The following is a 21,716-nucleotide window of genomic DNA, read 5'->3' as shown; positions in this document are numbered from 1 at the left end:
ACACCGCGGGCGCTCCTTATCTTCCGCTCAAAACGCCGCCCGCGAGGAATCTATCCGGCAGGGCATCGGACCTGTCGCATATTATCAATCGAGCTATCAGCGGCTCGATTGATAAGGGAAAAAACGCTCAGTGTATGCCCAGCATAAAAGTGTATAAAGACCTTAGCAAGGTCTGTCAACAATCATTCTACACATTTATATCTTATGCAAGCTTGTGAAATAACCAGCACTGCAGCTAACAGCAGCAGATCATCAATCAGCTGATGAAGTTGTATTGTAGGTTGTCTTGGAGAGGTTCTTGAGAAACAGACCACAGCAAATCTTTTGTATTACAGTACCATATAAATCACAAACAAGGAAAAGTCACACCTATGCCAAGCAACCATACGTCAACTGCTCAATGTACAGAAAGATCAACAATTTTCACAGAGCCAGTGAAAGGCCTCAATTCTCCAATGCATAACTGATGAGGGTTTGCTTTCACCTCTCCTGACAGAGCAGTCTTCTGAAAAATCATCCACCTGTCTCCTAGATATAATGCCATCACTCAAACCATCCAGATCAAGCAGCCGTTATGTAACGTGTATGAGTGGCCTGAGGCAAAGGGTGTTCTGAGAGGCGTGTAAATGACGGGTGTGGTGAGAATAGGAGAGTAAAAGGTTTGCTCACCTTAATATAAGTCTGCACTGACTTTGACATCACAATCTCCAAACCATTATCTCCAGCTTGTGAGGTGACTGATGTCAGAAGATGGTTGTATTGAGCTGGGGTACGGTACACCGTGGGGTTGAAGGTTCGCTCACAGTCTCCTGAAAATGAAACTAATATTAATTTTCACTTATCAGCTTCTAATAACTTTTCAGGAAACTGGTCTGAATTTGACAAGCTCTTTTGCATAGATAACAAAAAGGACTTGAGATAATATCTTAGTAGGATTAAGGTGGGTACACACATCCAACTTTACGCCTTATCGTTTAGACGACTTGAAGTGCAAACAAGTCGTTCAGACGTCATGTACACACCGACCAACAAAGCGGCTGATATGTTAATTTACATGATAATTGACAATGGACTGAATAGAACAATGGACTAGATCAGTGATCTGCAAACTTGGCTCTCCAGCTATTAACCACTTAAGGACCAGCTAACGCCCATAGGCGTCAGCAGGTCTTAAGTGGGTTACCATGGAAACGGCCAGTCGATCGAGCGGCCTTTCCATGTCAGTTCACGGAGGGTGTCTCCGTGAACAGCCGGAGAGCCACCGATCGCGGCTCGCCGGCAAAATGTAAACACGCGAGGAAGAAATCCCAGCTGTTTACATCATACGGCGCTGCTGCGCAGCAGCGCCGTAGAGCAGATCAGCGATCCCCGGCCTCTGATTGGCCGGGGATCGCCGTCATTTGATAGGCTGAAGCCTATCCTACAATGTGCAGGACGGATATCCGTCCTGCGCTGCTCACAGGGGGAGGGAGAGGGAGGGAGGGAGCGCCGAAAACGCTGCGGAGGGGGGCTTTGAAGAGCCCCCCCCCGCAAAGCTCAGCAAGCCGGCGGCGATCAGACCCCCCCAGGAGTACATCCCCCTAGTGGGGAAAAAAAGGGGGTAAGTCTGATCGCCCTGGCTATTTCCTGATCGGTGCTGCGGGCTGGAGAGTCCACGCAGCACCGATCAGAAGAAAATCCCCTGGTCCTTAATTAAGTAACTACAAGTCCCACAATGCATTTGCCTTTATGAATCAGGACTGTGACTGCCAGACTCCTGCAATGCATTGTGGGACTTGTAGCTTCCTAATCCTAACAGCTGGAGAGCCAAGTTTGCAGATCACTGGACTAGATTAAATGCCTGATCAAACGACTTGTTTGAACGTCTATTTGGACAAACGACTAAAAGTCATTTGTACACATGTACTGACCTAACAGTCGTTTGAATGACAGTTGGTCCAACAGATTCAAGAGGGGATCGGGCAAACCAGCTGTCATTAGTTGCTCGACAGCGCATACACACACGACAAGTTGGATGATAATTTGTTTGAAAAAGTAAAGGTGGCCATACACTCGTTAGATTAGCAGCAGATAGATCATCAGATAGATTTTCTGATCGGATGTGTTTAGGAACATTTTTTACTAGGAACAGATTTCCATTAGATTTCAGTATGAAATCTATTGGAAAAAAAAATAAAAAAAAAAAATGTTATGTTACTTCAGGTACACTTTAAATTCCCTTTAATGTCCAAACAATGCAAACATTCTGGATTGGCTGCTGTACATTTGGGCACCAGCACTTGGCAATTTGGCCATTACGCTGTTAAATTTACGCTTTCCAAGATGGGGAAAAAAAAATAAATAATAATAATAAATAATAGACTTTTTCATGGCGTATTACACAAAAAGAAACCATAAAGATAAGGTTATGAATCCGTGTCATATAGAAAAAAAAATATTTTATTTTTATGATTAGTAGAATTCTCTTACTGCAAGATATACGGTCCTAAACCTAAAACATACAGTAACAGCACACAGCATGTGCTCATCCAGCAAGTGCATGAAATATTGTTCATCACAGGCCTCTGAAGAAGTGACCAAAACCTGCATCAAGTTAGTTTTGAGATGGACAGGATTCCTGTATAGTGTAAGAAAAATTATGTATAGAAGAAGGGTACTTAGGTGAAGCACTTGAGAATAAAACCACCAAAAGAGCTTGGATAGTACCCATTTCACTCATCTCAAACTAACAGCCCCTCAGTGGGTGGAAACTACATAGGGAAAGAGCAGGGCCACCTCTAGACATAGGCAGTACAGGCCATTGCCTAGGGTGCCACTGGTCCTGGGGGAGCCATGTTGCTGGATTAAGCCCCACCCCCTGAATGAAGCCTATCCGCCTGACTAAGCCCTGCCCCATGGGTGCGATTACTTGCTTCTGCTGCATCTGCTTAGCGCAAGTTGCAGGCAGCTGCCACTGTGTCCCTCTGTGCATCCTTTTTCCCCCTTTGTGCCGCCTTCTGCCCTTTTTTGCCTCCTGTCTCCTTGTGCCTCCTTCGGTCCCTTGTGCCATGTCTGACCCCCTGTTTGTCCTTCTGTCTCCCTTTATGCCTCCTGTCTCCCTTTTGTGCCTCCTTCAGTCCCCCTGTGCCACCTCTGCCTCCTTCTGTGCCCCTTTGTGCCTCATTCTGTCCCCCTGTGCCTCCTTATGTCCCCTTGCACTACTTCTGCCCCCCTGTTCCTTCTTCTGTCCCACTCTGCCTCCTGTCTCCCTTTGTGCCTCATTCTGTCTCCCTTTGCCTTATCAGTCCCCATGTGCCACCTCTGTCCCCCTGTGCCTCCTACTGTCTCCCTGTGCCTCCTACTGCCCCTTTGTGCCTCCTTCTGTCCAGTGTGCCTTCTTCAGTCCCCCTGTGCCTCAATTGGTCTCCCATTGTTCCACCTTCTGTCCCCGTGTGCCTCCTTCTGCCCCCATGTGCCTCCTTCTGCCCCCATGTGCCTCCTTCTGGCTCTCATGCCTTATTCTGACCCCCTGTACATCCCGCTGCCTCTCTGTGTACCTCCTTCTCTCCTCCTGTGCCTCCTTCTGTCCTCCTTTGTGTCTCATTCTGTCCCCCACCGTGGCTTTTTTTGCCCCCATTGTGCCTCCTTCTGTCCCCCTGTGCGCCTCCTTCTGTCCCCCCTTGTGCTTCATAAAAGTGGAGCCCTGCCTATGTGTATTTTCTGGTGAAACGCTACCCGCATTGCGTACCATCTGGTGAAACGCTGCCGCATTTTCGTTTATTTTTCTGGTGAAATGCTGGCACAATAAGTGATTTCTGGTGAAACGCTGCCGCATTATGATTATTTTCAGGTGAAACATTGCTGCATTACGATTATTTTCTGGTGAAATGCTGCCGCATTACGATAATTTTTTGGTGACACGCGGGGGGAGAGGGAGCTTTGGTACAGTACAGTATCAGTACAGTATCTATAAGCTCAGCTTATAGATACTGTACTGGTCTGAGGAAGCGGGTATACCCTGCAAAATGTGTAGTCTTGGCATAGCTACCATTAAATTGATTCCTCTTCAGCATAATGCTGAGGGTAAGTACTGTTCACAGATGAGAATATTATATATATATATATATATATATATATATATATATATATATATATATATATATATATATATATATATATATATATATATATATATATACATACATATATATATATATATATATATATATATATACATATATATATATATATATATATATATATATATACATATATATACATATATACATATACATATATACATACACACACACAGACACACATACAATTTTTTATTTTTTTATTTTTATTTTTTTTATATTAGATAGATAGATTTTACACAGTTGTTTTTTTTTTTTTTTTGGGGGGGGGGGGGGGGGGAGGGAGGGAGTGTCGCCTCCTTCCCTATATTATTAATACCGTATGTTTTAGGGTTAAAGTTTTGTGGTGTAACAATTTACTAACTATAAGAATGGAATAAGGTATAAAAATACTGACATATACCACAGAGCACCACATTTTTAATCTTGGCCTAAGGCCAAGATTATATACATTTCACAGAAGTGTGGGGTGGTCAAGCTATAACAGAATACAGGTAGTATTTATGTAATTTATCTTGAAGCAGATGCCCACCAGACTGAAAAAAGCAGGATTCCCTGAAGAAGAGAAAGCCTCCGGGCTTCAGCCATCCCAACATCTTCTGCGTCAGTGCCACCAACTCAACATCCGTCAGGTACATGAACAGCCAATTAGAGAAGATGAAGTCATAGCTGAGAAAGAGGGAACAAAGATCACTGAGTTACTCTGCTACTTCTGTTATTATCTTGATCAACAAGAAATGGAGCAACACGTGAAAGAACTCACTAAGGGCTGGTGCACACCAGAGCGGTTCTGAAGCGTTTTTTTTTAAACGCTTGCAGGGGGAAAACCGCTTGGCTAATGAAAGTGAATGGGATGGTGCACACCAGAGCGGTTCGTTTTTTCCACAAACGCAAACTCGGGGGCTGTAGCATTTTTTAGATTTGAGGCGTTTCTGCCTCAAAGTTAAAGTATAGGAAAGTGGAAAACCGCTCTGAAAAATGCTAGATCAGAGCGGTTTTCCAGGCGTTTTTGTTACAGCTGTTCAGTAACAGCTTTACTGTTACAATATTTGTAATCTGCTACACAAAAACGCACCAAAAAACGCTAGGCATGTTTAGAAAACGTCTCTAAACATGCCTAGAATCGCTCTGAAATCTGCTTCAAAAACCTCTAGCATTTTGCAGATCTGCTAGAGGTTTTTGGTGTGCACTGGGCCTAAGGGGTTTATTTACTAAGTCTCCTGAACTGGAAATCGCTAGAGGACAGAAGAGACTCAGACAAGCCTGAGCCAGAGCCTGCATGTTTGTAACGCACCTCCCCCGGGATCCAAACGCTGGCAGCCATTCCTCCGGTTCTCTGAGGCTTTCGATCCCTCTGGTGAGATCGCCATTTGTCACATGGCGACAGACGGAGATCCCACTATAGGGGTAGCGTGCCACCCAGTGGACGGTGGGAGAATTGCGACTCTGGATCCAGGAGAGGTAAGTTATATGTAGGGTTCCCGGAGATCTATCTAGCGTTATGACTTTTTTCCTGCTTTTAGGGCCTAAAAGCTTGTGAAAAAATTGAACTAGTTTAAGACCCTAAAATCTGGAAGTAAATCATACTGTCAGGGACACCAGAAGCAAGAGGAATATGGAGGCTTTTAAACAATACCAATTGCCTGGCTTTCTGCTGATCTTTCTGGCATCAGTGTCTGAATCATCCACGTAAAACAAGCATCCGGCTATCCAGTCAGATATTCTTCAGAGCATCTGATCTGCATGCTTGTTCAGCATCTATACCTAAAAGTGTTATAGACAGAGGATCAGCAGGACAGCCAGCCAATCTGCATTGTTTAAAAGGAAATTAAAATGGCACCCTCCATATCTCTTTCACTTCAGGTGTGCTTTCAGTGACAAATGTCTACAATCCTTAGAATAGCAAGGTGAGGTTTAGTCAAAAAGGTAGAGTAACATGTAGCTCTTTAAGCAATATTCAAAAGGTTGCCCGATACATGTTTCGCAGTCAAAGGCAGCTTCTTCAGAGGCATAAATCAACTCCACTACATTCATACGGTGGCTGCACCTTGGTCTGAGGAGGGATGTACCCAGTACTCAGGATTCCTGGTCTAGCATCGGAATTTCTGGGACTGGTTTCACCTAGAGTTTATTTGTTTGTCTCTATCTTTATGCCTCTGAAGAGGCGTTTTTTAAACCGTGACCCACGTGTCAGGCAAACCTTTGAATTCTGCTTATGGAGCTACAGGTTACTCAGGTTATATTAAACCAGAAGAAACTTGTGAGACTCTGTGCACTTTTACGTGATGCAATACATGTGATGTTATTTTGATCACTAAGATCTATGCTGGCGCATTTAAACCCCTACTTTGATGTGGAATAAAATTGTGAGGGGAAGGAGCTCACCATGTATTTTGGAGCCTTATACAAAAACAAGTTCACCATCCTTTCATCAACCCCACTAATTACTGATTTGACCCAAGCAAAAGTTATAAACCTTGTCACGTAATACTAGAGGATTCAAAAAAAAAAAAAAAAAAGGTTTTCCAAATTTGTGCTTGCCAGCTCAGGGGGATTTTGATAAGTCCCCATAGGGGACATGTTAGTCCAGCTCACCTGTTATTAGGAAACTCTAACAGAGTGACATCAGCATGCATGAAGGTGATGTTTCCACGATGACCGTTGTCCTCACGGTTTTTGTCAATAAAGTTCTGCATAAAGTCCACTGCGGTTACGTGGTTAGCCAGTTTGGCTACATGCCCAGTGAAACGCCTGTCCAAAAGAAAAACAAACTGTGTTCTTTGGAAAGACTGTGCTATTGCAAACAGTAAAACAAAAAAAAAACAAAAAAAAAGCACCATAATTCATATGCGACTGTTCAAAGGGGAGATCCCACTAATAGTGACTTACCAGCTTGATTACTTTTTTATGTGCATATAACCCATAAGCATTCCACAGTGCTTCTAGTAGTAGATAGGCGCGTCAGTGTTTACTGCAAGTCAATGGATTAGTGCAGTTGTTAAAACTAGTAACAAAACCTCCTGCTCTGTGCAACACTTGTACCAATAATAACATATGAGGCTATTCCTGAGACTTCCTCCATGCCTCCTTAAAAGGGAACTAAGAATCACTTTTGTTTTCCTGGTTTCTAATAGCTATAGGAATGACATGTCCCCTCTTCTAGCTGCCCATTATTTATCCAGGGGAAGGTGTGAAGATAGCTTCTGGGACTTCTGTAAACTCTTTGAAGCACAGTGTTTTATCTACCTACCTACCACACATACACACACATGCTTGTTTGCTCTCTGCTAATGTGTGCAATAGAATTATTATCAGTCCTTATCTGCAGTCGGACAGGCCTAGGAAGTAGGCTAATAAGACCCTCGGCTAAATTTTTAGATGTAAAAATAAAAGGTAAAATTGAAGTTGGTTGGGGGGGCAAGTTAATTAATGAACCACATTGTTGCAATGCATATGTAAATTTAGATGGCCTAGGTGCTAAACAGGGGCGCTGCTAGGATCCTTAGAAATCCGGGGCACTTCAGCTGGAAAATGGGTGTGGCCATGCACCAGAATGTGGGTGTGGTCATGGGTGGAGCCAAATTTACATGAACTTAACAGCACTAGGCAGTGTCATTTAAACATAACTAGGCAGAGTTAATTGGCTTCTGTGCTGGCTGGTCTGGCTTTCTACTGGGCAGGCTGGCCTGCTGCAAGGTTATCTGGAAGTTCCCCTATAGCATTCCCTGACCTTCTAGTGGACCCCCTCCCATGCTCCCACAGGCCTCCCATTCAGGCACTACAACTCCCAGCATGCCCTCATAGAAGAACCATACCTCCCTGCATGACCCCATACCATAAGGGCATCACAGAACCTAGTATGCCCACATAGAGGCACCACAGCACCCAGAATAACCCCGATTTATCCCCGGATGATCCCAGGCGCCTGCACACTGCTCACCGACCCTCACAGGCAGGAAGTAGCTTCAGGGGGCCATTAGAACATTATGGAGGGTGACGGAGGAGTTGGGTTGGAGTGGTGGGCATGAGGAGACCTTCCTACACATTCCTGTTTTTACATTTTGAACAACGCTAAGATATCCTTTAAAGAGAACCCGAGGCGGGGTTCTGGGAATGAAATTCCCATACAGAGGCTGGGTCTGTCTATAGAGCCCAGCCTCTGTTGCTATGTAGATCTCTCCTAAGCCCCCCCCCTGCGCTCTGCAATACCCCATAACTCACAGCAGCCCTGTGCGGCTGTGTTTACCTCTCCTCTGTAAGTCTCGGCTGCTCCCCCGCCTCCTGCATCGCTCCGGTCCCGCCCGCGTCCCTTCCCTCCTATCAGCGGCGAGTGAAGGGACGTGGGCGGGGACCGCAGCGATGCAGGAGGCGGGGAGCGGCGAGACAGACAGAGGTGAGGTAAACACAGCGAGCTCTGACAAGCTGCATGTCAGCAGCGCGACTGTTTTATGGGGGCATTACAGAGCTTAGGGGGAGCTTAGGGGCGATCTATATAGCAACAGAGGCTGGGCTCTATAGACAGACCCAGCCTCTGTATGGGGATTTCATTCCCAGAACCCCGCCTCGGGTTCTCTTTAAAGACAGTCTGAAGCGAAAATAATTCTTGCTTTTTACCTGCCATTTAGTTTAAGCAGTATGAGGAGAGGTGAAACGCCACATTCCTGTGGCAAAGTGAGGGCTTTATAACCCCCAAATCCTGAGGCAAACATCCACGTCTTTCAAAGTCATGGATTTTGCTGCCCGGGAAGGCAGAGCTTAGCGCTGCAGCCCTGCCTCTACTGAAGTCAATCTGCGTGCGGATCTCCGCCTCTCCCCGCCCCTCTCAGTGAAGGAAGACAGAGGGACGGGGAGAGGCAGCAATCAGCGGCAATTGACTCCAGTAGAGGTAGAGCTGCAGCGCAAAACTCTGCCTCTTTCAGGAAGCGCGGTCTGCATTTTGCCCTGGGGATTTGGGGGTATAAAGCCCTCTTTTTGCTGCCAGAATGTGGCGTTTCACCTCTCCTCATCTTGCCTAAACTAAATAGCAGGTAAAAAGCAAGAATTATTTTTGCTTCAGACTCTCTTTAGCCACTTCGCATTCAGTCGTTTTCACTTTATGCATCCGAGCAATGTTCACTTCCCATTCATAAGCCTATAACTTTATCACTACTTATCACAATGAACTGATCTATATCTTGTTTTTTCCGCCACCAATTAGGCTTTCTTTGGGGGGTACATTTTGCTAATAGCCACTTTACTGTAAATGCATTTTAACAGGAAGAATAAGAAAAAAACTGAAAAATTCATTATTTCTCAGTTTTCGGCAGTTAGTTTTAAAATAATGCATGCCTCCATAATTAAAACCCACGTATTGTATTTGCCCATATGTCCCGGTTATTACTCCGTTAAAATTATGTCCCTATCACAATGTATGACGACAATATTTTATTTGGAAATAATGGTGCATTTTTTTCCGTTTTGCATCCATCACTATTTACAAGCTTATAATTTAAAAAAAAAAATGGAAATTTCATCTTTACTTTGATATTTACAAAGTTTAGACCCTTAGGTAAATATTTACATTTTTTTTTTTATTAAACATTTTATGTGGGTATTTTTTGGAGGGTGGGATGTAAATTGTCATTTTTAAATGTAAATATATGATTATTTTTATATTTTTTTACATTTAGGTGTAGTTTTACTTTTTGGCCACAAGATGGCAGCCATGAGTTTAGTGACGTCACTCTAAGCCAGGCTTTCTCAACCAGGGTCTCCTGGAACCCCAGGGTTCCTTGCGGACTCTGCAGGGTTCCTTGGCATTTTACCCCATCGTGGGGGAAGTATAATAGAGCACACTATAATAGGTGGTACTGTAACAAGAAGCACTAAATTGGGGGGTCAGGAGACAGTATAATGAGTGGCAGTGTAATAGGAGATAGTGAAATTAGCAGCCTAACCTACTTAAATATCATGCCTCCTAAAAAAATAAATGTAAGGGTTCCTCGAGAAAAAAAAAAATTGTTTGCAGGGGTTCCTTGAGATCCAAAAGTTATTTACAGGGTTCCTCCAAGATAAAAAGGTTGAGAAAGGCTGCTCTAAGCGTTACATGTACGCTTAGAGGGGCGCTAGAGCTAGAAAAAGCGAAGCTTCCGAGAGAAGCTGTCGCTCTTTCTGCGGGGGAGAGGAATCAGTGATCGGGCACCATAGCCCGATTCACTGATTGCCTGGCTAACGAACCGCGAGCCGTGAGCGCGCGTGCCCGCAATCGGCCACGGGGGGCACATGGCCTCCTGGACATAACTTTTACGTCCAGGAAGGTTAATTGGTTAAAGAGACTCTGTAGTAAAAAAAAAAAAAAAAAAAAAAAAAAAGGGCCCCTGGGGGGTACTCGCCTTAGAAGGGGGAAGCCTTTGGATCCTATTGCGGCTTCCCCCTCCTTCCCACAATGGTCTTGCTCTGGCCCTCGCAATGCACAGCTGACAATTTGTCAGGCTGTGCAGTATTTACCTTCCCTGGCTCCAGCAGGTGGTGCTGTTGCAGCTCTCGGCTCGGAAATAGCCAATCCCAATCGGGTGGGCTCTACTGCGCAGGTAGAGCGGACCTGACTGGGATTGGCTATTTCCAAGCCCGAGAGCCGCAACTGCGCCACCTGCTGGAGCCGAGAAGGTAAAGATTTACATGGCCGCCATTCATGGACCATTAGCGAGACCACCGTGGGACGGAGAAGCCTCGATAGGATCCAGAGGCTTCCCCTTCCGAAGGTGTGAGTATCCCCCAGGGGCATTTTTTTATATATATACAGATTCCTTTTGCACCTTTAGCACATATACCCTAATGCGTTCAGTGTACTTTCTATGGTCCCATATATACTTTCATCTACTTTTAGCGGAGTAGATAGGTTGGATATCTAGTACTGGATCTCCCTCTACTCCACCTTTCTTTTCTTTTCTCTGTCTTCCTTTCTCCTTCTTCTGGGCCTGCTGGCAGAGGGACACAATAGTCGGCCCCTCATCTCTCTCTACTTTCCTCCTTTTTTGGTTAAAATGGACTGATCTTCAAATTGTATATATAGTCATGGCTGGTTGAGAGTATGGAAGAAAGGAATTTAACTTGCCTACCGTGCTCTACACCCTGTCTACAGTTAAACTTCAGAACTCATAGCCATTTGAAGTTTCCGTGGCCATTATGGTCCTGATGGGCTGAGTTCTCAATAGTTGAGCATGTTGTCTATACGTTGGTCAATGTTTACTAACACAGGTATCAAGCCTCAATATAGTTTGCCTAGCTGTTTACTTCTGATATATTTTGTTGTGATGTTCTCTTTTGTGTATTATCCTTACTTGTCATAAAAAGAGAAAAAAAGAAAATCACATCGTCCCATTTACTGACGTCATATGTTGCTCCTTACCCTATGCCAGCTCCAAGCTCCAACACGTTTAATCCATCTAAGGATGGCAACAATGAGATGATCTCAGGCTTCTCCTCCTTGGATATGAGCTTAGCACTAGAATCCAGCATCATCTCCTCCACGGTTGCATCACGAGAGTGCTCCTCCCAAAAGTGAGTCATCGTCTGTCTCACCTCTGAGGAGAAGAAAATTGTAAAAAAGTTACACTCCTGTACAGGCAGTCCTAGATCACTGCTCTACACCAGGTTTGCAAACTTTTCCGTTCACCTCCATGGAAAGTTGATTGGAAAACAATCGGAAATGTTGGAAATAATCTATCGGACAGTAAATCTGCAGAGAATCTCATTGTGACTACCTAGCATAAAATAAAGGTTTTGTTTTTTTTAAAGAGAAAAAAACACAACATCTAGATAATACTTACCTCAGGAGGGGGAAGCCTCAGGGTCCCAATGAGGCTTTCCCGTCCTCAATAGCCTGGGAGATCCTGCGCTGGCTCCCCCGAAACCTCCTCAACAAGACGGCTTGACAAGTGGGGATATTTACCAGGGCTGTGGAGTCGGTACAAAAATCTTCCGACTCCAACTCCTCCGTTTATGAAACCACGACTCCAACTCCAGGTACCCAAAATGGCTCCGACTCCTCGACTCCAACTCCTTAAGGTGGCCACACACACGATACAATAAAATGATCAGATTTTACAGTAATTCGATAAAAACGATCGTATCTCCCGAAAAAATCGAAAGCTTTTTTTCATTCGACTGAAAAATCCGATCGGATTTCCCGTTTTCTTCAATTTTAATCGATCCGGACTGCCAGATATTTTTCTTCAATCTTTCTAAAGATTGTATGGTGTGGGTTTGATTGTCAATTTATTAATATACACACCCTAGCAATTTTGTTAGAGTTTCCAATCATTTTTATCATAATTGGGGGAAAAATTTAACATAGGTGTGTGGTACATTGGTCAGATTTTTGAAATGTTACAATCAGTCAGAAAAATTGATTGCAATTCTTAAATTGAACAGATATTTAAAAAAATTGTATGATGTGTGGCCACCTTTAGTCTAATATTTAACAGGGCTGTGGACTTTGTACAAAAATCATCCGACTCAGACTCCGTTTATGAAATCACCGACTCCAACTCCGGGTACCCAAAATTGCCCCGACTCCGACTCCACAACCCTGATATTTACCTCACGCAATCCAGCGCAGGTGCAGGCGCGGCTCTTCATTCTGGTAAGGCAGAAATAGCCGAACTCGATCGTATCCGCTCTACTGCGCCTGCACAGAAGAGCAGATCGATCCGGCTTGGCTATTTTTGCCTTAGCCCAAACAAGGAGAAGCTAGTGCGCCTGCACAGGATCGCAGTAGATAAATATTTACCTCGCCGCAGTTCAGGTGGTCCCGGTACTGGGGACGGAGGAGGACGGGGGAAGCCTCGTTAGATCCGGAGGCTTCCCCCTCCCGACCTAAGTATTCCCCAGACAGGATTTTTTTTTTATTTTTTTTATTTCAGATACTCCAATACAAAACTACTTCCACCTGCAGCAGATGTCTATAGGTATCTTTGTGCCACCATAGTCCTTTGCTGCAGACGTCTAAAAAGGTATTTAGTACAAAGTTTTGGCTCAGTGCCAACTTTCTACTTTAGTTGAAATATGCAAATATTTCTAAGTTGATATAGAAGTATGCAAATTTTACTGCAACTCTATGCAGCTGGATATGGACCAGTGAAATGCTTTTGTTGCAAGCTTTGCTTAGTCCATTTAACAATATATGTTAATATTCATTAGAATAACACTGTATCATAATTACCATAATTCTCAACCATCCAAAATAAATTTGCACCTTAATAACAACCCTACTGACTCAGGCCTGGAACCCACTAGAGCGCTAGTTTGAGCGCTTTAATTCGCTAGCGGTTTCCGTAAATGCTGTCAATGTAAATAAGTGTAACAAATTCCACAGTAGTGATAGCGATGAGCAAAATCGCAATAGCAGGACATGCAGCATTTTGGGAGCGCTTGTGCTTCAGTGTAAAGTATTGAAGCGCTGGTAAATCGCTCATGAATCGCTACACAGAGATTTGTGTGCGGTTTGAAATTACTGCAAACTGTAAAAAAATAATAATAATAATTTGAAAGGACTAATCAGAATTAAAATTGCAAATTGCTATCACAATCGCTGCCAAAAGCTTACACTTTTTAAAATCGCTACCAAAATCACTGGAGAACGCTCATGAAATCGCTTACAAAACGCTAGTTAAAAACGATTTGTAGTGGGTTCCAGGCCTACTGTGGTACATGTAAATTTGGACAAGACAGTTAATAAAACACAATACAAACATACCACTGGCACGTAGCTATTGTAAAAAAAAAATATACTTTGCTACTGTACGGCCGCTCCTGGCTAATTTTTGTAAACGCTGGTAGAAATAAGGTTGTTTTAGAACAAATGCAAAATCAATAATCCAAATGCAATACATAATTCAAGCAAAGGTCACAGTAGGACGCTGCGTTGTGATGCGACGTTAAGGTCGCAATGTACCTTAAAGCTGCGTTACCGTCATATAAAGTACATACAGTGGAGCGTAAAGGCAATAAAAAAGTATGGTTCCCTGTATCTGTTAACGTTAAGAGGTAACGCACCGCAGCAGTGCGTCACAATAAACGCAACATTTACAACACGACTTAAACGTCACATAAGGTTAACATTGCCATGCGGTAACCTGCGTATATGACCATTTAATCAGGAAAATAACATCCCACTGTGAACCGCGCCTAACTGAAAATGAGGCTGTGATCAGTACTATACAATAAAACTTTTAGGCTAGGTTCACAGTAGGACGTTGTGTTGTAAAGTTGCAACCCAACTTTACAATGCAAAAAAAGTAGTAACGCACATTAAGGCTGCATTACCGTTGCATACAGTAGGTACAGTAAAGCATACAGGCAATGAAACGTATGCTTTTCTGTACTTGGTAACGTGTGCATTTAGAGGTAATGCACTGCAGCAGTGCGTTACCATAATGCTAGACGTTACAATGCAATGCACTGTGAACGTTGCATACACTTCTCATTGCAGTGTGGTAAACTGCGTTATAAGACGCAACAAACTCAGCTGAGACAGGACCACATCAGTATCGTGTATATATACACCAGAAAACAAAAGCTTTCTTAAAACAGAAAGTATTTGCAATAATTGGAGGTTGGAGTGAGCTCTGAGATGTCTCCCAGTGCATCACTGCTGAAATATGTAAATCAACCATCGTATATATACGCCAAAACCCTTCAGGGTCTGTTGTAGGGTCCACTGCGACTCCAGAATAAGGAAAATTGTATACTTACCTTCGGTAATTTTCCTTTCCTGGAACAGAAGATGGCGACATACATTGGGTTAGGCCCCGCCCCCTGACCCCTGATAGGACAGTTCAAATATAAAAAGTCAGAATCCCCCCCCCCCCTGGCTATTCTCGTGAAAAATCAGTCCTCGAATGGACCTGAGGGTGGGATTTGTATGTCGCCATCTTCTGTTCCAGGAAAGGAAAATTACCGAAGGTAAGTATACAATTTTCCTTATTCCTGGACAGAGATGGCGACATACATTGGGATATACAAAATCAAACAGAGAGGGAGGGAGTATGCAAAAAATACAAAGGTTTATTTCTCAACTGTAGACAAGACAGCTTCTCCAAACTTTAGAGAAGTCAGACATGCTGGATTTACATGATAATGTTTGACAAAGGTATGAACAGAGGACCAGCTTGCTGCTCTACAAATTGTGTCCACTGAAACTTTAGCGTAACAAGCCCAGGAGGCGGCCATTCCTCTGGTGGAATGGGCATGAATTTCCCTGGGTACTTCAAGACCTTTAGATTTGTAGCATATCTGAATAATTTTTACAAGCCAGTTGGCTAGAGTCCTGGCTGTGGCTGCCTCTCCTTTCCTTGCACCCTGAATATTTATAAACAAACGGTCAGATTTCCTGAAGGACTGAGTAACCTCAAGATATGCTTTAACGCTCCTCCCTACATCCAATGGATGGAAACCGTGGTCTAAATGAAAAGTTGGTAAGGTCAATTCTTGATTAATGTGGAAGGAGGAAGCTACCTTCGGAACATATTGCAGAACTGGTCTAATCACTACCCTGTCTGGGAAGAATTGAAGGAGGTTGGCTGTACAGCCTAGTGCCTGTAGATCAGAAACACGTTTAGCGGAGGATATTGCTACTAAGAATATTGTTTTTAACGTGATATTCCACAAGGAAGCAGATTCAACTGGATGGAAAGGATCATCCGAGAGTGTGTCCAGCACCACACAGAGGTCCCATTGGGGGAAGAAAGGCTTCCGTGGAGGTCTTATCTTTTGTACGGCCTGGATGAACTGAATGACCAACGGATTGAGTGCCCATCTTTCATTTGTCAAAGCAGAAAGTGCCGAGACTTGAACTTTAATAGCGGATACACTCAATTGTTTATCTACTCCTGTCTGAAGAAATTCTAGAATGTTCTGAATTGTTGGCATAAGCGGATTAAAGTTGTAATGAGCTGCAAAATTTACAAATCTTTCCCAGATCCTATGGTAAGTGACATTAGTGGACCTTTTCCTGGCCCTCAATAGGGTAGAGGTGACATCATCAGAGAAACCTAAGGACAAGTACTTTTGCCCTTCAATTTCCAAGCCGTCAAACTGAGATTGTTGACATTGGGATAAAGAAGGTTCTGTTGACTCAGAAGGTCCGGAATCTGCGGCAACCTGATTGGTCGTTCTGTAGCCAACTCCATCAGGAACGGAAACCAAGGCCTCCTTGGCCAATCGGGTACTATAAGTATGATCATGCATTGTTCGTGTACCAACCTCTGCAAGAATTTCAGGATTAGAGGAAATGGAGGGAAGGCATATCCCAGGTTGAAATGCCAAGGAAGTGTTAGGCAATCCGTCCCTACTGCTGACGGGTTGTAATAGCGGGAGTAGAATACTGGTAGCTTGGCATTGGCTGGAGAGGCAAACATGTCCACCTGTGGTAGACCCCACGTCTCTACCAGAAGCCTGAATACTTGATTGTTCAGAACCCACTCGTGTGGATTCGCAAAGTTTCTGCTTAGTTGGTCTGCTAACACATTCTGTTGGCCTGGAAGATACACGGCTGCCAAGGTTGACAGATACCTCTGGGCCCACAACATTATGAAGCTCACTTCCTGCATTAGTGTGTGGCTCCTGGTTCCCCCTTGTCTCCTGATGTAGGACACTGCAGTCGTATTGTCTATTTGGAGAACAACATCTTTCCCCTTGATCATATGCTGAAACGCTTTCAGGGCTAAGAAGGCTGCTCTTAGTTCCAATATGTTTGATGGAACTCCCGTCTGCCGGACTCTCCATCTGTTCTGGACCTGCACTTCCTTGCAGTGTGCTCCCCAACCTGACAGACTGGCGTCTGTGGTGATCACCACTGGGATGTCTGGTTGCAGCTGGAATCCTTTCATCAGATGTCTCTGCTGAGTCCACCATTTCAATGAGTTCTTCACAGCCATGGGGAGTAATATCCTTTGTGACATATTTCCCTTGTTCCAATGACGTAGGAAGTATACTTGGAGTGATCTCAGATTCCAGTGTGCCCATTTCACCATGGGAATTGTTGATGACAATGTCCCGATCAGACTGAGACACTCCCTTGCTGATATGGAGAATCTTGCTAATAGAGATGACACTTTCTGCTGGATCAGTTGGATTTTCTGAAGAGGTAAACACACTTCGTTCTGATCTGTCCTGAACCTGGCTCCTAAGAAGACAAGATCCTGTGCGGGCGTTAGCTGACTTTTCTTGAAATTTACTATCCATCCCAGAGCTTGCAATGTTTCTAACAGAATTTGCTGATGGTGAAGAAGGAGGGAACGGTCTTGATTGATTAGAAGTATATCGTCGAGATAGTGGAACACTCTGAGACCTCTTTGTCTTAGGAAGGCTATTACTGGGACCAATACCTTGGTGAAGGTCCTTGGTGCTGTTGATATCCCGAATGGTAGGCTCTGGAATTGCCAGTGTTGACCGTTGACTGTGAATCTTAAGAATTTCTGAAAGCTTGCTCTTATTGGTATGTGCAGGTAGGCGTCTGCCAAATCTACTGTTGACAACCAGTCGTTCTTCCTGACGACCTTTATGATGGTCTGTAAGGATTCCATTCTGAAATGATGGATCTTGATATATCTGTTCAGGAATTTTAAATCCAGAATAGGCCTCCATCCCCCTGAATTTTTTGGGACCAAGAAGAGAGGTGAATAAATTCCCGTAAATTCTTCCTTCTTTGGAACCCTCAGGATTGCTTTGCTTTCCTCCAGACTCTGTACATAATCGAGCAATGTAAGACGTTTCTCCGTGCTGAGGGGCATCTTTGTCTTGACAAAGCGGGAAGTTGGAGGGGCTTTTTTGAAGCTCCAAGAGTGTCCCTTCTTTAACACCTTGGACACCCAATCGTCCCTGATCATCTCCACCCAGACCTGCCAGAAGGCGCGTAATCTTGCTCCTACTGGGTGTGGCTGGGCGGACGCACCTTCAGAAAGATTTTTGGTTTGGATTTGCACCTGAACTAGGCCTTGACTTGTTGGGTTTAAGAAAGGACGATTGAGTTCCCCTCCAGTTTTTGTTAAATTGTCTCCCAGGTCTGTAAGACTTGGCTTGCTGAAACCTAGAAGAAGAAGAAGCTGATAGTCTTCTAGCTGGCTGTTGCCTGAAGGGCCTCTTCCTATCTTGTGGTAATAGGCCAGATTTGCCCCCGGTTACTTTCGCAATGGCTCCATCCATTTCTGAACCAAAGAGATGTTTTCCATCAAACGGGATCCTACACCAGTTGTTTCTTGAAGACTGATCCGCCGACCATGGCTTCAGCCATAAGGCTCTCTTTGCTGTGACGTTGTGCAACATAGCTCTAGCCGAGGATCTAATGGTGTCAATTGCTGCTTCTCCCATAAATTCACTTGTCAATTTCAGCTCATCCAGAGCCTTGATGATCTCCTGTCTATCTGTGTCGGAATTGAGGGCCGTTTCAATATTATCTATCCAAACCTTCAATGCTTTGGCCAGGGATGTTAAAGCAACCGCCGGCTTACATGCAGCGCCAGAAGCAAGAAATGCTTTCTTGATGTCTGTGTCGATCTTTCTGTCTAGTGGATTAGTAAATGACACTGCATTGTCCATTGGCAGGGTGACATGGCGGGCAAGTCGCATGATAGACGCATCTACAATGGGAGCACAGTCCACCAGCTTTGCATCCTCTTCACTGAATGGGTAGAGCTTTGCAAATCTGTTTGCTAAGGATGGCTTCTGTTCTACTTTATTCCATTCTTTAAGAAAAATATCCTTAATTATTTTCATAAAGGGGAAATTATTAGGTTGCCTATCCAAATGAGGATAGTATTTGTCAGGTTCCTGAGGGGAATCGCTGTCTTCCTCCCAAGCTATGGCGGATTTGATAGCGGTTATAAAGGCTGGTATGAGCGCGAAATCAAATCCCACTGGAGGTAGACTAGAGGATGATGTGCCTTCCTCTGGTTGCGGCTGTGGAACTGATGTGGTTGGATGTGAAACTGCCATCTTGCTGAATGTATCCTGTACAGCCTGCTGGATGAAGGATAACACCTGCTCATTATCTGCTTCCTTGTCTTTCCCCAGTTCCATGAAGCATGCTTCACATACCATTTTGTCAGGAAGTGCGGGTTGCGCACAGGACCAGCAAAGAGACTTTGCCGGTTGTGAATATCTTTGCGACTCTATAATGGGAGATCTAACTCTTCTGGGAGGACTATATGGCTTTCTGTAAGAAGGATATGTATAATAATCAGGGGAGTATCTTCTCCTAGGAGACCTACGGTCTCTGGAATCATGTCTATGCCTTGGCGATCTGCTTCTGCCAGACCTGTAGCCCCTGCTTGAATAATGTCTTTCCGGAGACTTCCTAGAAGGTGATTGTCTCCCAGATGAACGCCTCTTAGGCGATTGTCTTCTGTCATGTGATCTCTCCCGTCTCTCAGGGGTTTTCCTTCTAGATGATCTTGCATCATGAGGAGAATGGTGAGCAGATTGCCCTTCCCTGAGTCTTGAGCGTGAGCGTGACCGGGTATGGGCTCCCCTGGAGGACTGGTGACTTTTAGACACCGCTCGTCCCTTCTCCCTTCCTCGCGGACTGTGGAGACACAAAAAAGAAAAGGAGTATGTTCCACTAAAAAATCCGTGTGTTCTTTTTTTTTTTTTTTTTTTTATAGGAAGGGAGAATGCGCTCTTTTAGAAACCTTATAGACCCGTGCCTGCTACCAATACTGGATGCACCCCAAGTGATTATGTATTTACAAGGATAGAAGAGTGATCCTTGATCACTCAGATACCTTTCCTGGTGAGAAGACTGGGATTTCCTTTGTCCTTCCATTCTACAACAGACATTTGTAAATATCAGCAGGCAGCATAAAACAGATAAGGAAGTATTACCTAGTTCCATGGATATCCAAATACCTGATCCTCCCGATGGGGTGGCTGGATGAATTTCTTCCTCTGCACAGCTTAGCGCTGAAGCCAGCAACCTCAGCGATTCCGCAGTAAGTAAGTACTGTACTGCACCCGCAAAAGGTTGTGGAGGGATGCTGCTGCCGGCTCCGAGCAGCTAACCCCAGCGTCCATTACTGCCCGCTTCGGCGTCCTTTTAAATATCCGGAATCCGGAAAAGAACTTCTCAGCCAATCAGGTGCGTTCTCCCGCGGCCGCCGAAGACACGCGGGAGGATGATGTCAGCAGGCTGAATGCTTCCGAGTACGGAAGAGGCAGGGTCTATGCTCCTAATGCCTTACGGATCCTCAGGCATAAGAGCTATGGCTGGGAGGGAGGGAACCCCGCATCTATAGGCCCCCTTTAGAGGCCGCAATGCATTGCCACAAGCGGGAGAGGCTGAACCCGCGGTATACGCCCGACTGGAGGTAAGCTTCCCCCAAAAAAAGGCGCTCAAAATAAAAATTTAAAAAGGAAACAAAAAAAACGAACTGTCCATTCGAGGACAGAAAAAGAGAATAGCCAGGGGGGGGGGGATTCTGACTTTTTATATTTGAACTGTCCTATCAGGGGTCAGGGGGCGGGGCCTAACCCAATGTATGTCGCCATCTCTGTCCAGGAAAGGACACATTCCATCAGTTGAACTGCTGAGGATTGTCAACTGCAGAGAACGCAACAGATAGAACAGACCTAATGCAAATTACAAACAGGTGCATGTGAACTGGCCATAGGATAGCATGGCTGAGCAGATAAGAATGGCGCACAGCGCCGCGGGTGTAATAATGGCACCGTATTAAGTTACACTGTTAAACGCTATTTATCGGTTTACGGGTAAAAAAAAATGGTGCAGTACATTAACTTACATTGTAAGCTTACCCCTCCTGCCTGTCCCACCATAGAGCCAGCAGACTTTGCAGACAATCATCTGCAGATTCAAAGATCCATCCTGGTGGATCTGATCTGCAGATGATTCTCCGTTAAACAAGGTGTGTATGAGATCTGCAGATATTAGACTATGAATGCATTTTGCAGGAACGGATCTTTTGCAGGAACAGATCTTTTGCAGATACTGATCTGTTGCATGTCTACAGCATCTTGCAAAGATTTCTGTCTGATGGGGAGTTCAGCTCCATAGAATAGACTGTGTAGAGTATGGCTCTCATACTACATGGAAGGGGGTAAAATTGGTCTGTGATCGTTCATTTTCCAAAGACTATAGTCTGATGTGTGTATGCACCTTTAGAAAAGATCTTGTAGTGTAAACCAGTCCTTTATCATGAGTCCTTACTGCAGATCTGTGTGCATTTTTACAATCGCATTAATACTCTCCATCACCTTTCAGAAAGCAATACTAATGCTGGGTACACACGATACGTTTTTCCGCTCGATTTTCCACCTGTTTTTTTCCACTTGATTCTGCGCTCTATTCTCTTATCTTCCGATCGTTTTTCTGATCTTTTTCCATTCACTTCTATGAAAAATCAAGCGCAGAAAGGATCGGAAGGAATATCGGACATGTCAGAAATTATCTATTGAATCCATCAATCGAGAGGAAAAAAAAAAAAAACTTATGGTGTGTATCCAGTATAAAATCTGCTATGACCCAGGAAAGAATTACAACTTTTTCCACTTAACAGCAGACACAAAAGGTGTGCTGTTAGTAATGAGTTATCCGCTTGCTGG

The 21,716-nt window shown here is 44.3% G+C and overlaps 1 protein-coding gene across 2 annotated transcripts in view; it reads right to left on the bottom strand.

Moving 5' to 3' along the window:
• Window positions 1–21,716, bottom strand: part of LOC137538708 (uncharacterized) — a 39,214-nt gene that overhangs the window by 16,180 nt on the left and 1,318 nt on the right. The window contains exons 2-5 of one of the 2 annotated variants that reach the window (XM_068261004.1): window positions 11,506–11,680; window positions 6,714–6,869; window positions 4,651–4,787; window positions 670–809 (exon numbers count right to left, since the gene is read on the bottom strand). In XM_068261004.1, the coding sequence (XP_068117105.1) occupies window positions 670–809; window positions 4,651–4,787; window positions 6,714–6,869; window positions 11,506–11,680 (608 nt within the window). The remainder of the gene's footprint in view (window positions 1–669; window positions 810–4,650; window positions 4,788–6,713; window positions 6,870–11,505; window positions 11,681–21,716) is intronic. The other variant, XM_068261005.1, reaches the window with a different exon arrangement.

Source organism: Hyperolius riggenbachi, chromosome 11 (genome assembly GCF_040937935.1).
Source record: "Hyperolius riggenbachi isolate aHypRig1 chromosome 11, aHypRig1.pri, whole genome shotgun sequence".
NCBI lineage: Eukaryota > Metazoa > Chordata > Amphibia > Anura > Hyperoliidae > Hyperolius > Hyperolius riggenbachi.
This window is presented reverse-complemented; position numbering and strand designations above follow the sequence as displayed.